This window comes from Haliotis asinina, chromosome 1 (genome assembly GCF_037392515.1).
Source record: "Haliotis asinina isolate JCU_RB_2024 chromosome 1, JCU_Hal_asi_v2, whole genome shotgun sequence".
NCBI lineage: Eukaryota > Metazoa > Mollusca > Gastropoda > Lepetellida > Haliotidae > Haliotis > Haliotis asinina.
The window spans coordinates 72,377,764-72,394,358 of NC_090280.1; the positions used below are offsets into that span (position 1 = coordinate 72,377,764).

Here is a 16,595-nt window from a genome sequence, read left to right on the forward strand (position 1 = left end):
CTTATTATCACTTCAAATTGTACATTAGGTCTGCGACATATTTGACACAGAGGTCAGAGCTATTCAGCATGTATGACCTTCTCATGTATGTAACTGTAGCTCATCGACTGCTGGCCCACCATTGCCCACCATTGCCCAAATGACAAAATTATTTGTGAGCATAATGGGTGCGTGAGAATTGATAGCTTTGGACAGTATTTCGGTTGAAGGGAGGACAATTCATTGGATGTCAATTGTTGTATTCAGCAAAATACAACGTTTTTGAGTATGCTTTACTTCTCCATTAAGTGACCTGGGAAAATCTTATATGTGTACAACAAATATACTAAAATCCCACACAGGCTGACACTTTATATGGGAAGACACTAGGTGTTTGTACTGACTTGTAACTGCAATGGTCAAAGAGAGGCAAAAAAGTGAATGAAGTAGTACCTATTCCACGCTGATCGTGAAGACCCGGGTTAGAAGTCGTCTTCAGCAATTCATGCTTGTAAGACGTGACTAACGGGATCAGATGCACGGGCTCTCAAACTTGGTTGACACATGTCATTGTATCCCATATACGTAGATCGATGCTCAGGATGCCAGTCACTCGTTTGTCTGGTCAGCACTCTTTTATACGCAGACAGCCGTAACATCGCTTGAATATTTACTCTGTTATGTAAACAAACAAAAAAATATCAGTCAGATTGTAGGTTCATTGACTGAACTTAGGCGTATGTCTCGTTCTTTCGTTAGGCAAACTTTCACCCATCCCTTCAATATGTATACACTATTTTGAGACACCCATACATAGCCATTATCTGTAGCATATCGCTATTCATAACAGTGACATTTCAAAGCTGATCGCTGGAAACCAACGCCATGGAGAATATCATGCAATGAGTTGACAAATTGTGTCTGTATAACCGGAAGCAGTCAAATAGTGCTTACTGCATTATATAATAGTTATGGATGCTAGTACAAGCACTCGTGAAGTCCTTTGTCGAGACATGGTCTAATCATTGTATATCAAGTTATACGTTGCCAGACTGTAGTAGGCGACCGAGGGAATCACCAAGACAAGTCTATCTACACAGCGTAGTGATTCCAGTGGCTTCTGTGGTCGGGGTTGTATTCGAAATTTGTACCTTACAGGAAACATTGCCAATATTGGGGAAAATACCAGTCTTTGACGGCCATGTTTCTTCTAAGGCGACCAGTGTATCAGAACACCAGGCTTACCCCTACTCACACACAAAAACAATCTACATCAAAATTAAAATCAGCTCTCTCTGAACACTTAATCTAGAATCCTAGCCACAATATCAAATAGGACTCCTTGAAAATCGTTATGAGCATCAAGGACAGTTGTGGCAACTGGTGATATATACTGTATCACTTCATTACTCCCTGTCCGTCAGTGCCAAATATCAATCAACACCCCCGAATTACTATCATCTACCTGACTCCTATAAACTACATGACCTCAGAAACCCACCTAAGTCTTCTAGAAGGTACGAATAAAACCTAAGTGTCGCACTTAACAAGGAAGAAGAAGTCAGTGTCGCCTTGTTCTCTGTTCAGATTTTGACTACAGCATCTGCTTCTTAAATGCAGGCTTGCTTCGCCTTGGTCATTGCACATATTTGGTCCTGAAAAGGACAGATACCCTATTCTAAAAGCGGTATATGCAGAGCCATCCTCACAATAGCGCCACCTTGCTAACACTGACATATCAAAATCAACCTATTGCCAACACAGGAATCGGAGATGTTTTAATATGACAAACAAACTTGTGTAAAGTCTGTAACAATGAAGACAAACCTGCCTGCTTTTCAAACCTAAGATCGGTCACTGTCGGGGGAAATATCAATACAGATATGGCACACGAATACAACAGTTCTCAGTTTCGAAAATGAAAACAGTTTTATTGCATTAAAATGCAACTATTGTATATTTTGAGCGGTATACTGGTAATACATATGCATGGATATCAAGAAGAAATTAAACGTGGAATACAGAACGAGACGGGATGTAGGGTGGCCTTGTTTGTGACACGTTTGGCAGGGTGAGTATGGTTTTAGGCTGCAGCAATATAATATGATTTACTCATTGAACACTTGCGAGGAATCCAGTCAGGGTCTTCAGCGTGTGACTTTAACCACTAGGCTACCTGAATGCCCATGAGCACACACGGTGATGCTGTGAACAGTTATAGGTTACTGGTGTAGTTTTCGAATTCAGTTAATATTGGTATTAGTTTCCTCTGTTCATTTATGTGAAAGACATCGTTCCCTTCAAGTACCAACACATCGTAAACTATAGTTTTCCTAAAATAAATACCCTACACCCTTTTATGCTTTCAAGTATCTTATCTATTAATAGATTAGAGTACCACTCACACTGCAAACTCAGAAATATTAACAAGAAATATTTCTCTTGACATCACACACTCCATGCATATAGACATTGGTGATAAATATCAAGTAATTATTATTATGATATTGAAAGTAGATCGCTAAATATAACCCAATATGTATAGGCACCTCCCCTGCTTCATGTGCACACCAAACATCTTGGTCTTCATGCAAACAACAATTTATGAGAAATACGGCAAGGAATAAAATGTTTATTAGTTAAGCACTGTAAACCTTGACACTACTGATACTAAACAACGTCGTAATCAAAAGGGAATAACAAAATATTTTCAAGCATAACACTACAATACAAAACACAATTTTACAGATTCTGCTACCTTTTGGTATGGACTCACAGTAACGAATAATCAAAAATGCACAAAAAATTCAACTTATTAAGTTGAAAATAACGCGATGAAACAAAATCCCCGCGAAACCGGAGTTCAAACGATTCACTAATTTCACCCCGGCTGTGGTATTTGTCCCTTGAACACTTATAAATTTCTCTGCCCAGAGTGAGTGAGTGAGTGAGTTGAGTTTTACGCCGCACTCAGCAATATTACAGCTATATGGCGGCGGTCTGTAAATAATCGAGTCTGGACCAGACAATCCAGTGATCAACAACATGAGCATCGATCTGCGCAATTGGGAACCGATGACATGCGTCAACCAAGTCAGCGAGCCTGACCACCCGATCCCGTTAGTCGCCTCTTACGACAAGCTGAGTCGCCTTTTATGGCAAGCATGGGTTGCTGAAGGCCTATTCTACCCCGGGACCTTCACGGGTTTCTCTGCCCAGAGAACAATAGTGATGTTCACTGTCCCTAGAACACTTGTGTATCCCAATTCCTCTGTCCTGAGAACTGTAGTGATGTTTGCTGACCCTAGTACAATGACGTCAGGCATCCATGGAATAATGGTGACTACAGTTGTCTGGATGATATTACGATTAACTCAATGATAATTATCCATTAATTCACATACACACATCTTATTTTGGAAGGTTGCATGTCTGTGCACTTCAGATTCAGGAAGTCTGTTCCAGTTGAACAGTTCGTCACTTATTCTTACAACAAATGCATGCAGACGTCGCTCAGCGAAAGATTGGGCTATATCCTGAAATAAACGACGCATTCTGTAAAACACAGGAAATATCTACGTCACCGTTGACACATTTAGAGATAACACCATAGAGCCTGGCGTCGATAAATCTTTATTTGAAAACATTATTCGATAGCATGGAAAGCGACTTAAGAATGCATTCGATTTTAACGGGAACACATGTAAAACGTGCAAGTCTAGATAGGTTTTCTTGGCAATACTCCTTTACTTGTTCAACAGCTCTACAATGAAAACTAAGTGTAGTTATGGGCGACGCATACAGAAATATCTGGACTCGTCGTTTCTATTCATTGTTTACACATCTGCAGAAATACATTCATTTTAAACCAGGAGATACTGATTCTAATTTGACATCATTTGATGCTGATTCTTTGACTTGACATATTCTGATAAGGACTAGGCACTTTGCAGTTTTCATTTAAAACTAAATAATCATAAAACATTTATCATACAGGACACTCGACTACAGAAATGTTTATATAAGATGTACCTGTATCTTCAAACTCTCCATAGTCTCTGTTTCTAACTGATTCATGACATGGTCTGTGACATGCTTCTGGAAATTGAAATATCAGTATTGACTGGTGTGTAATATGACATATTCAACTTCATTCAAACATAACTGTAATTTGTAACCTGTCAGACTATGGAAATGTTTCACCAACAGTCGGAAAGCCATTACAGCTGCAAGACTAGTTACTAACCTTATAGAATTCACCCAACTTGTACTCAAATCACTTCATAGCCCCCATGTCCAGGAAAGGGTACATATACAGTGGGTTGTCTTATGACATATCTCCCAGTGTTTACGTTTTGAACAACGTCCCTTCACCGTGCCTGGATATGCGAGAAGTTACATGGGTCCTGGTGATGGGTTTTGGTCTGTCAGAACCACACACCTTTAAAACCGTTTTCAGATGTACTTACTTGGTTTAGATTAGATTATGTATTTATAAGTAAGGCCCCAAGGCTTTTGTAGATCATTTAATTTCGCTAGACAGGTATTTGTAAGTTTTAACGACTGAAGAACATAAAGAACACACGATACTCTAGGTACTGTATTTGTAAGATACAGTTTCAACAACTGGGGGACATAAGACATGGAATACATGATACTCTAGCTACTGTATTTGTAAGATACAGTTTCAACAACTGAGGGACATAAGACATGGAATACATGATACTCTAGCTACTGTATTTGTAAGATACAGTTTCAACAACTGGGGGACATAAGACATGGATTACATGATATTCTAGCCACTGTATTTGTAAGATACAGTTTCAACAACTGGGGGACATAAGACATGGAATACATGATACTCTAGCTACTGTATTTGTAAGATACAGTTTCAACAACTGAGGGACATAAGACATGGAACACACGATACTCTAGGTACTGTATTTGTAAGATACAGTTTCAACAACTGGGGGACATAAGACATGGAATACATGATACTCTAGCCACTGTATTTGTAAGATACAGTTTCAACAACTGGGGGACATAAGACATGGAATACACGATACTCTAGCTACTGTATTTTTAAGATACAGTTTCAACAACTGGGGGACATAAGACATGGAATACACAATACTCTAGCTACTGTATTTTTAAGATACAGTTTCAACAACTGGGGGACATAAGACATGGAATACACGATACTCTAGCTACTGTATTTGTAAGATACTGTTTCAACAACTGGGGGACATAAGACATGGAATACACAATACTCTAGCTACTGTAGTTGTAAGATACAGTTTCAACAACTGGGGGACATAAGACATGGAATACATGATACTCTAGCCACTGTATTTGTAAGATACAGTTTCAACAACTGGGGGACATAAGACATGGAATACATGATACTCTAGCTACTGTATTTGTAAGATACAGTTTCAACAACTGAGGGACATAAGACATGGAACACACGATACTCTAGGTACTGTATTTGTAAGATACAGTTTCAACAACTGGGGGACATAAGACATGGAATACACAATACTCTAGCTACTGTATTTGTAAGATACAGTTTCAACAACTGGGGGACATAAGACATGGAATACATGATACTCTAGCCACTGTATTTGTAAGATACAGTTTCAACAACTGAGGGACATAAGACATGGAATACACGATACTCTAGCTACTGTATTTTTAAGATACAGTTTCAACAACTGGGGGACATAAGACATGGAATACACAATACTCTAGCTACTGTATTTGTAAGATACAGTTTCAACAACTGGGGGACATAAGACATGGAATACACGATACTCTAGCTACTGTATTTGTAAGATACTGTTTCAACAACTGGGGGACATAAGACATGGAATACACGATACTCTAGCTACTGTATTTGTGAGATACAGTTTCAACAACTGGGGGACATAAGACATGGAATACATGATACTCTAGCCACTGTATTTGTAAGATACAGTTTCAACAACTGGGGGACATAAGACATGGAACACACGATACTCTAGCTACTGTATTTTTAAGATACAGTTTCAACAACTGGGGGACATAAGACATGGATTACATGATACTCTAGCCACTGTATTTGTAAGATACAGTTTCAACAACTGGGGGACATAAGGCATGGAATACACGATACTCTAGCTACTGTATTTTTAAGATACAGTTTCAACAACTGGGGGACATAAGACATGGAATACACGATACTCTAGCTACTGTATTTGTAAGATACAGTTTCAACAACTGGGGGACATAAGACATGGAATACACGATACTCTAGCTACTGTAGTTGTAAGATACTGTTTCAACAACTGGGGGACATAAGACATGGAATACATGATACTCTAGCTACTGTATTTGTAAGATACAGTTTCAACAACTGGGGGACATAAGACATGGAATACATGATACTCTAGCTACTGTATTTGTAAGATACTGTTTCAACAACTGGGGGACATAAGACATGGAATACATGATACTCTAGCTACTGTATTTGTAAGATACAGTTTCAACAACTGGGGGACATAAGACATGGAATACACGATACTCTAGCTACTGTATTTTTAAGATACAGTTTCAACAACTGGGGGACATAAGACATGGAATACACGATACTCTAGCTACTGTAGTTGTAAGATACAGTTTCAACAACTGGGGGACATAAGACATGGAATACATGATACTCTAGCTACTGTAGTTGTAAGATACAGTTTCAACAACTGGGGGACATAAGACATGGAGTACATGATACTCTAGTGACACGATACTCAACACGATAGGGTACACGAGGCTGTTAACTTACCAGGCAGGGTGACAAATCGTAGTACATTAGTTGAATCTAGTCACGACTAAGGAAAATATATTGACGTGAGTTGCTACTCGTGAGGATCCGTGTTAGAATTGATCTTCAGTAACCCATGCTTGTCGTAAAAGGTGACTAACAAGATTCAGATTCGCTGACTCAGTTGTCACACGTCATCGTATCACAATTGGATAGCTCAGTGCTCATGATGTTGATCACTGGATTGTCTGGTCCAGACTTTATTATATGCACGCAGCCACCATATAGCTAAACTCACTCTGTCATGATATGTACACATATTTATTTGTCGTTGCAAAGGATACTGTAGGTTGGAAAATGTTCTTGTAACTGAAAAGAATCTTCGTTTCCATCACATTTCGGATACTGTGATCTTGAATGGCAGAACGTAACGCTCTCTCATTCTAGGTGAAAGCAAAATGCACATTAAATTAGGGATACTAATACACATTAAAGGTCTTGAAGTGGCACATGCATCATTCAGTGGATATTGTATAAACAAAGGCTCAGTCGCATGGGCATGTTATCATAACGAATGTTAAAAAATACTTTGTAGACACAGAGAAGGGTCAAAATTTTTAAAAAAGGAGATGCGAAAAAAATATGGGATAATATGATTCAGCATATGTGCTTGTTTGTGGGTGCATGTGTTCGATGCATGTGTCTGTCTGTCTGTCTGTCTGTCTGTCTGTCTGTGTCTCTGTTTTGCAAAGAGCATGAAGTGCAGCAAATTAATTAAGCTGGTGAAAACTAGTCGGTCGTACAGACCTTGTAAAATATATCCAAGAAAGCCCATTGCAAATCTAAAATATGTGGTAAGTCTACATTTACAGTTTCGGGAATATGAAGAAAGTCTTTGAGTTCCTTTTCATTATATTTTGTTGATATCATTTATGATATCGTTTTTTCTGTAAAATATTATCACTTAGAAACTAGATTTTAGTCTAGTGTCTATTACATACCTTCCACGCAAACAACCAAAGGGCAATCGCTATAGCGATGAGAGCAACACCGATCACAATCAGCATGTACAGTGCGTCACGGGACACGTCGGTGTAATATAACAGTGGGATCATGATAATGCACACCATGAGGGTTGTTAGGAGAACACCACAAAGACAGACGCTCCACACGTGACATGAACACACTGACAGAGAATAGAATTTCATTCCTCTGGATCTGTTCGCAATGTCTTTGGCCTCTTGATACACGTTTTCTGCAAACTGTTTAGGATTAATGTTTAATTGTTAATTTATAACCATGTTTTAAAATACCTTCATAATAACTAACACAATATATAAATATTTCTCTTTATACAACATATGAAATCGTCGCGGGAAAGATGATGCAATCAGTTACATATGTATCTACCAAAGATGAAAGTGGTATTGTAGATTCTACCTCGCTTCCAAGTTTTGAAAGCCTAAGTCTTTGTGATTCTGTCAGATCTCCAAAAGCCCAGGATGGCCCTCCACACATATACGTTGAGCATTTATTCGCTTGGAACTCCATACTTAAACCGCAACCTGTTAAAAAAACGAGAACAAATGTCATGTTTTGAAATACTTAACAGGTTCTTTTATCTGACTATGCCAACACATATTTTTAAAACGTTCGTCAATGGTGACAACTCTTAATGCATGATGGTGGTGATGCTTACCTTGCGTCCTGAGAAACGTGAACACCCGTGGTTGAAGGTCTGACAGGTCTGAAAAAAATGAGGGGCACCTGAATGGATGACAGTACATGTGTAACCTAGAAATTAATACCATGCATCTAACATGGACACCAGCAGACATACCCCCTGACGGTGTTCTCACATTGGATAGACAGCCATGCAGTTGTTAGACAGCAGTCACCTGTTCCCTATTATCTGTTACCTAATGGAATAATTCATGCAGAATGACTAAATAGCATAGAATAACCACTTTGATTATGTATTGATAATGCCATTAAGACATCAAATATATGTATGAAATAATATGATAATGTATAATCTGTATAAAACTGATAGTAATAGTAAGTTTTAAAGTTCACCATCACAGGAAAACAAGTCAGTCTCTTTCCAAGTCGAATGAGGTTGCCGACAGTGTCTCTCGTCGCTGACGAAGCTGATCTTTCATGCTGACTATCCTATTTTCTATCACCCGATACACTCTCTCATGACGGTGCACCTCCAAAGTACAGAGTAGAAAAACAGACCGATGGAATAGAAATGATAACACTTAAGCCATATGCTACAAACACATTATACTGTCATAGAAAATCATCATCAACAACAACATGAACAGATTAACTACGGGCACCCTCTACTCGTCAGAGCACTATAAATGGGGTTGACTCTAATTGATGTGAGTGTAGTTTAAGAGATGGGTGTGCTATTCATGTTGTATGTATATCATTACGTCATTGATGTCCAAGTTATATTTACATATTCAGGTATCGTGCTTAACTATAACAATCACATTCAACTTATATACAGTGTACTGAAAGAGAAAGGTACTAGTATAATAAAATTGTCATGAACAATAGAACACGTATGGCCTGTTCCATTTTGTATTAATGTCCTGTTCATCAAGTTTTATGGACATTGTTTAGAATGATTTACTATTGGAAAAATCCATGTTTTCAAATTTGCCCAGCTCTTGAGTATCCAAAAGGATTGTAAAGTTGTTGTCCTCCTGAGAGGGTACGTGAGTCCCGAAACATTCAAAGTGAATTTAAACTTACCAGGCTTTTTAAACGTAGTATTCTTGTTGTTCTAATTTTGACTGACATTTCCCACAATCACCAGCAGCTGAAGGGATGGTGTAAATCCATCTAGGGTCCATGCAGGTAGCAAAGGTACTGTAAGTCCCCATGGTTCCTAGTATCTGCCTTCAGTTGTTGGCGATCGATGGCCTCTTTTTATATTGTATTGTCCAAACAATGATATCATTTTAACTTTTCACGCTAGTTTTAATTCTACTTGATATTCTTGTTGTTTTACTGTCCTTTGTCGACAGGTTTTCATAATATGTATATATTCCATTTCAGTGTTAACGTTCTCATCACGATATGGCTAAAATCTTGCCGATGTGACGTTAAATACTAACTCACTCACCCACTCTTCAGAATCCAAAATGTTAAACAACTCTGTAATCTGGGTAAATTCCTATGCAGGGCTTCAAAGTTACGAATACGTATGTTGTAAAATGTGTTTGTATGTTCTCCTTATGCTGATATATTGCACCAAACCAACCACCATGTCTGTACTAAGAATGTGTCTTTCCATGTTTAAAGGTAAATAAAGAACTGATTTGACTGTCTTAATGTTTTAGATATGCAATATCGTGTCACGTTGGTCTGATGGACGGATACTTGTCTTGTAACTGTATGTCAATGGTATTATGATGTTACAGCGGATAGATATATTTTTTCTCTTAATTCATCGTCTTCACTGTCTAACAACTGGCTGTCTAGTAATTGTCTGTCTAACTAATGGGAGATAACCCTTTCTCCTGTACAGTGACAGCACAGTTATTGTACCCCTTTGCCTTTCCTTTGTTCCAAGCTCAAATCACAGAATTGTTGGCATTACATAACAGTCTATGAATGTGTATGACTGACGTTGTGAATGCCAACTGCGGTAGTCATTCTGATTCTATCCAAAGCATGCGTGTGTATGTACTGTAGTATAATTCCGATAAGAGTTTGTTGGTTTGTTCCAGCAATATGGCGGAGGTCTGTAAATAATCGGGTCTAAACGAGAAATCCAGTGATCAATAGCATTATGATCGATTAGACAATTGACAGACCCAAAGAGGATACTGGTTGAATTAGTTCAATGTTCCATGAGCATCGATTATGCAGTTGATAGATCCAAAGAGGATGTAGGTTGAATTGATTCATGATTGTATATTATATTATGCTCCCTGTGCACGAAAGGGGCAGATGACGTTTAAGGCAGCATTTGCTTTATATTTCTAATAGCTGTAATTCACTTTACGGCTTCAGGTTATGGCGGGGTACACCTGCAGAATTCAATCAGTTTGAAGTGTGTTGACAGACAAATATACATGCAGAAGCTATAGTAACATTCATTTTTTCAAAAGACACTTGTATATAGCAACAAGATTTACAGGCCCCTGCTTGGCACATCTTGTTAGATTTGATACTGTTCATAACCTATTCATTTAACAATTATGTCGTTCTTCTTCGCTGTACTTTAAGATTTCTCTTGTAACATTTTTCTATATTTGGGAATGAATCTGATGCATCTCATTTAGTTAAAGACTCTCTCACAGCTATTGGTTGGGTGATAAGTTGATGGCGTCCTACATGAGCATGTACTCGGGATACTAGTAGTTCAGTTATCAGGACTTTGCTTCCCATTGTTACCACTTAATTCGCATGCGCCGTTTTACGTCACGCCTGGGGTACTGGGATACCTGCTTACCTTTTCCAGCAAGAGCCTGAATGGTTCTGTTCACGTAGTCCTCTCCTTTGGGAACATCAATGTAGTTGAACGTGATGAAAATGTTGGGTATTTCACATGGCTTTAACAAAAGTGGTATTATTCTGTTCTGTCGTTCTTCCATAGATAAAACAAGGGCCCAATCTCTTTCCTGTTCACACCATGGACTTTCAATTGAATCTGGAGTCAGTAAAAACACAACTTTCATGCTTTCTGCTATTCCTCTGTGTATCATCCCCGGTACACCTCGTTTGGGCCATAGACACTTAACCCCATGCTTGCCCTCAAGAACGTTCACCAGATTTTCTGCCCATTCTGCGTCTTCCTCACTGTGGGAGATGAAAAGATGATGTGACTTCCCACTGGGAATGTCAGGGATTCTGTCATCCAACATCTCAGGTGAAGTCGTTTTGAAGGTTACTGACTCTACATCAACATCCAAATGAACGAGGTGATGGTCACTTTCTTCAAGTTCAATTCTTGTTTCTTCCTTAGTTCCCATACCGACCTGCTGTAAAATATCATCAAATTATCATTCTGTTCATCCAAGTCAAGATTGCAAATTTCTTACTCAATAACAAACACTGTTATACAATGACAATGACAAGCTCCCGAACTACACGGATATCAGCTCGCTCAAAATGGATATACCACCGGAATGCGAGAACGACAAAGCCCAGAGGACACGTAAGAGAGGTAAGAGGGGTGGAGTGAGACGCCGGGTGAGAGCCAGACAGAACAGACCCCCTCTACCCACACTACTTCTGGCCAATGTACGCAGCTTACGGAAACAGTTCTCGGAGCTTGAAACGTGCGTGAAATTTCTCCACCAATTTAAGGACAGTTGCCTCCTATGTTTCTCGGAAACCTGGTTAACAGAGAGTATTGACAGTGCTAACCTTTGCCTCGATGGATTTAGTGCCCCGATTCGACAGGACAGAGATGAAGCAAGATCTGGTAAATCTAGTGGAGGCGGTGTATGCATGTATGTCAACTCTAAATGGTGCACAAATTATGTGGTACGGGATACTCTCTGTACGCCTGATATAGAACTGTTATGTGTGTCTTTCAGACCGTTCTATCTCCCCCAGGAATTCGGACAGGTATTTGTAACAGTGGTTTATATTCCACCCGATGGAAATAACAAACGTGCTACAGATGCATTGTGTGAGTCTGTGAACAAAATGGATATGCTATCAGCGGATGCTCCCAAACTTATCCTCGGGGACTTTAATAGCTGTAGTCTAAAGTCATCGCTACCACACCTATATCAGTATGTGAACTGTAAAACACGAGGTGAGAAAACAATTGACCTTTGTTATGGGACTATCAAGAATGCCTATAAATCGTGTTGTCAGCCACCTATAGGAACATCGGACCACCACGCTGTTTTTTTAATCCCAGCTTACAAACAGAAACTTAAATCCGAAAAACCAGTGGTGAAATCAGTGAAAATATATTCCCCTGAAGACCTTGATAAGTTGAAAGCGTGCTTTGACAGTACAGCTTGGGATGTATTCGAGCAGGACTCTGATAGTGTTGACGAACTGTGTGATGTAACCTCTTACATAAACTTCAGCGTGGACTCTATTATACCATCTAAAACAATCAAGATCTACCCCAACAACAAACCATGGGTGACAAAATAACTGAAATCTTTGTTGTGTGAGAAGAAACGTGCGTTCTGTGCTGGAGACAAACTTGGAGTTAAATCAGTGCAAAAGGATATTGTACGCTGTTCCAAGGAGTGTAAGATTCGTTATAAGGAAAAACTAGAATCTAAATTCCGAGGAAACAATCTTCGGGACGGATGGAAATGTCTCAAAACCATTCTGGGAACTAATAAGAAACAATCGGAGATCAATGTGAGTGACAGTTTTGCTTTTGCTAACGAGATTAATGACTTTTATTCGCGTTTCGACGTTAATGATTTCTCGGATGAAAGAAGTGTTATTCTGGATAACGTGGCTGTCAGTGATCATCTTGACATTTCTGCTGATGACGTGAGAGAAACATTCAGAAACTTGAACAGTCGCAAAAGTGCCGGTCCAGATAAATTAGTTCCTGTGATTCTTAAGGAATGTTGTGATCAGCTATGCGACATATTTCAATGTGTTTTCAAAAAAACTCTTCTCCAACATCAGATACCTGTCATATGGAAAACATCTCACATTGTTCCACTTCCGAAGATACAAAATCCCAGAGTGTGTAATGACTATCGTCCAGTTGCCCTCACGTCTGTAGCCATGAAGAGTCTTGAACGGATTATCAAAAAGCTACTAATGCGAGAAGTAGAAGACCAACTCGACCCACTCCAGTTTGCCTACAGACAAAGACGGGGTACAGACGACGCTACGCTTACTCTCCTGAACCTCATCTACAAACATCTGGAAACCAGTGGTACATACGTTAGAATCCTCTTCGCGGACTTCTCATCTGCTTTTTACACTATTCAACCCCATTTGCTCCTGTCAAAACTTTCGAAATGGATAAACGCCTTTATGATTGACAGACCTCAGTGTGTTACTGTGAACGGAATGAAGTCTTCCACTGCCAACCTGTCTACTGGAGCACCACAAGGATGTGTTTTATCACCCATTCTGTTTATAATTTACACCAACGATTGTGTTACTAAAGCAACAAACTGTTTTAACATCAAATTTGCTGATGATGCAGGTATTGTTTCACTTCTTAAATCTGCTGACCTTGACTACAGAAATGAAGTATCTAACTTTACAAATTGGTGTAAAGACAACTTTTTGATCTTAAATACTAAGAAAACAAAAGAAATGATTGTTTTCAGAAAAAAACTTGTGATCCTTTGACCCAGATTTCAATCAACAACGAAGATATTGAAATTGTAAACACACACAAGTATTTGGGCACTGTCCTTGATTCAAGATTATCCTGGAATGATAACGTTGATTATGTTTACAAGAAAGGTCAGCGGCGGTTGTACTTCCTTCGTCGTTTAAACACTTTTAGAATTGATTGTTCACTCATGGTTCTTTTCTACAAAACATTTATACAAAGTATTTTAATTTTCAATCTTCTTTGTTGGTTTGGTAACCTGTCTGTTCAAAACAAAGCTAAACTCAACAAAATTGTTGACACAGCACGCAAAATCATTGGTTCAGAATCAGTAACTCCTATCGGCCAAATTTACGAGCAGCAAATTGTTAAAAAAGTGCAGAAAATTGTAAATGACAGCTCTCACATTCTCTATTATGTTTTTGAATTTCTTCCATCAGGACGCCGTCTGCGCATGCCGGCAGCCAGAACAAACAGGTTCCGTCATTCTTTTGTACCAGCTGGTATTCGCTATTTTAACAACAGTTAATATTTTTTATAACTTTTTTACCATCTTATCCCATGAGGCTTCTTTATATGGTATTTATCTATATGTGCATGATTTTAGCGTTCTTGTAAAGTACGTTGTGATTCAGTGTTTTGTTTACGATGTAACCAATATTTCCCTCGGGATAATAAAGTCTTATCTTATCTTATCTTATCTTATCTTATCTTATCTTATCTTATCTTATCTTATCTTATCTTATCTTATCTTATCTTATCTTATCTTATCTTATCTTACAATATAAACAGCAGTTAGCTGCTATTATTACTTGGCCAAAACAAAAAAGCCACCAGAGTGACAGGATTGGCAAGTCTTTATGAATGATCAGAGGTGTGAGGCCTATTGACTGCTGCTTCAAATTACCTTAAATAATACTCAGCAATACCCCAACCAGGTTATGTAATTAGCGATGTTAACGATATTCTTAAAGCCGCGATTATAAAGACAGACTGACTAGTCTGGGAACACGTGCTGACGAGATGTGTCAGCAAAACACGCTCCAACCCGAGGTAGTGACAACTGCAATACCATGTGTTTTGCAATTAATTAATAAAATCGCGCCAAGGTATCTTTCTTCTGCATGAAGTGTCAGCAGTATCTTCATATAGTGCCAACAACTGAGACTGCCTCAGGACTGAGTCTGTCTGTATGACCGCGCGCGCATGTGTTTGTGTGTGTGTGAGTGTGTTCGTGCGTGCGTGCGTGCTTGCGCGCGCGTTGGAATGGTTCCTTTGCATAAACTGCTGCTTAATGTACTTACCTTGTATTTCAATCAGAGGGTCAAAATCCGCGGATTAGCTTTTTTGAAGAGAAGCTATAATATCCACTTGCCATGATCATAATATGCTGCCTACGTCTAATGCTTCGCAACTGTTTATTTCTCCGTACACCAAGTGACATGGATCTAATATAAGAATACTGGGGAAGCCCGTAGTCAATGTTTGTTTTGGCAACAGCCATGGTAACCATTGTTGTTGTGCAGTACAGTTCGTGGAATACATGCTGAATAGCAGATAGGTGTGTATTACACCCTCGCTTTGAATTAGACATAGGAAGAACGGCAGCGTTAAAGACAACAGTTCCTGGTTTGTATCAGTGAAGGTTTTGGTGAAGAATTACCAATCGCTTTAAAGCTGAAGTAACTTGAAGTAACTACAGCCATTAAGAGGTAAATTTCCACACCTTTTGTGAGACAATATGAGCTGTTAAAAAGTAACCGTAACAAATAGTACATGGCATATGACGCCAGATATGCGCCACATGTGATATATTGCTACACATGTCACCATAAACCACAGGTGCTATATTGCTTCGCATGTCACCATAACTGACATGTGCTATATGGCTACACATGTCACCATCACTACATGTGAAATATTGCTGCACATGTTACCATAAACCCCATGTCCTATATGGCTACACATGTCACCATCTCTATATGTCACATATTGCTGTATATATTACCATCACCACATGTGCTATATTGCTGCGCATGTCGTCATAAACCACATGTACCATACTGCAGCACATATTACCAACACCACATGTCCTATATTCCTACATATGTCAGCATAAAAAACATGTGCTACATTGCAACACAGGTCACCATCACCACCTCTTCAATATTGCTGCGCATCTTACCATCACTATATTGCTGCACATGTCGCCATAAACCACAGGTGCTATTTTGCTGCGCATGTTACCAACACCACATGTGTTACATTCCTCCACATGTCACAATAAATCACATATGCTATGTTGCTGAGCATGCTGCCAACACCACATGTGCTACATTGATGCACATGTCACCATCATCACATGTGCTAGTTTGCTACACATGTCACCATCACCACATGTGTTATATTGCTACACATGTCACCATCACCACATGTGTTATATTGCTACACATGCTACCATAAGTCACATCTGCTATATTGTTGCACATGTCACCATAAACCATATGTGCTAAA

At 39.0% G+C, this 16,595-nt stretch overlaps 1 protein-coding gene across 2 annotated transcripts; it reads right to left on the reverse strand.

Annotated features, from left to right (window-relative positions):
* Positions 1–1,889: 1,889 nt before the first annotated feature.
* Positions 1,890–15,542, reverse strand: LOC137282306 (uncharacterized). 2 transcript variants are annotated; one of them, XR_010956798.1, is made up of 10 exons: positions 15,386–15,542; positions 11,253–11,781; positions 8,475–8,522; positions 8,216–8,340; positions 7,777–8,037; positions 7,120–7,218; positions 6,797–6,832; positions 4,012–4,077; positions 3,183–3,515; positions 1,890–3,036 (listed from the first exon to the last, which is right to left on the reverse strand). XR_010956798.1 is itself a non-coding variant. In XM_067814055.1 (9 exons), exons 2-9 carry the CDS (start codon positions 11,770–11,772, stop codon positions 3,354–3,356), a joined length of 1,317 nt encoding a protein of 438 aa, XP_067670156.1. In that variant the 5' UTR covers positions 11,773–11,781; positions 15,386–15,506; the 3' UTR covers positions 1,895–3,353. The 2 variants fall into 2 exon arrangements, 1 of the variants encoding a protein (XP_067670156.1); XM_067814055.1 differs by having other exon boundaries at positions 1,895–3,515; positions 15,386–15,506.
* Between the last annotated feature and the right edge of the window lie 1,053 nt (positions 15,543–16,595).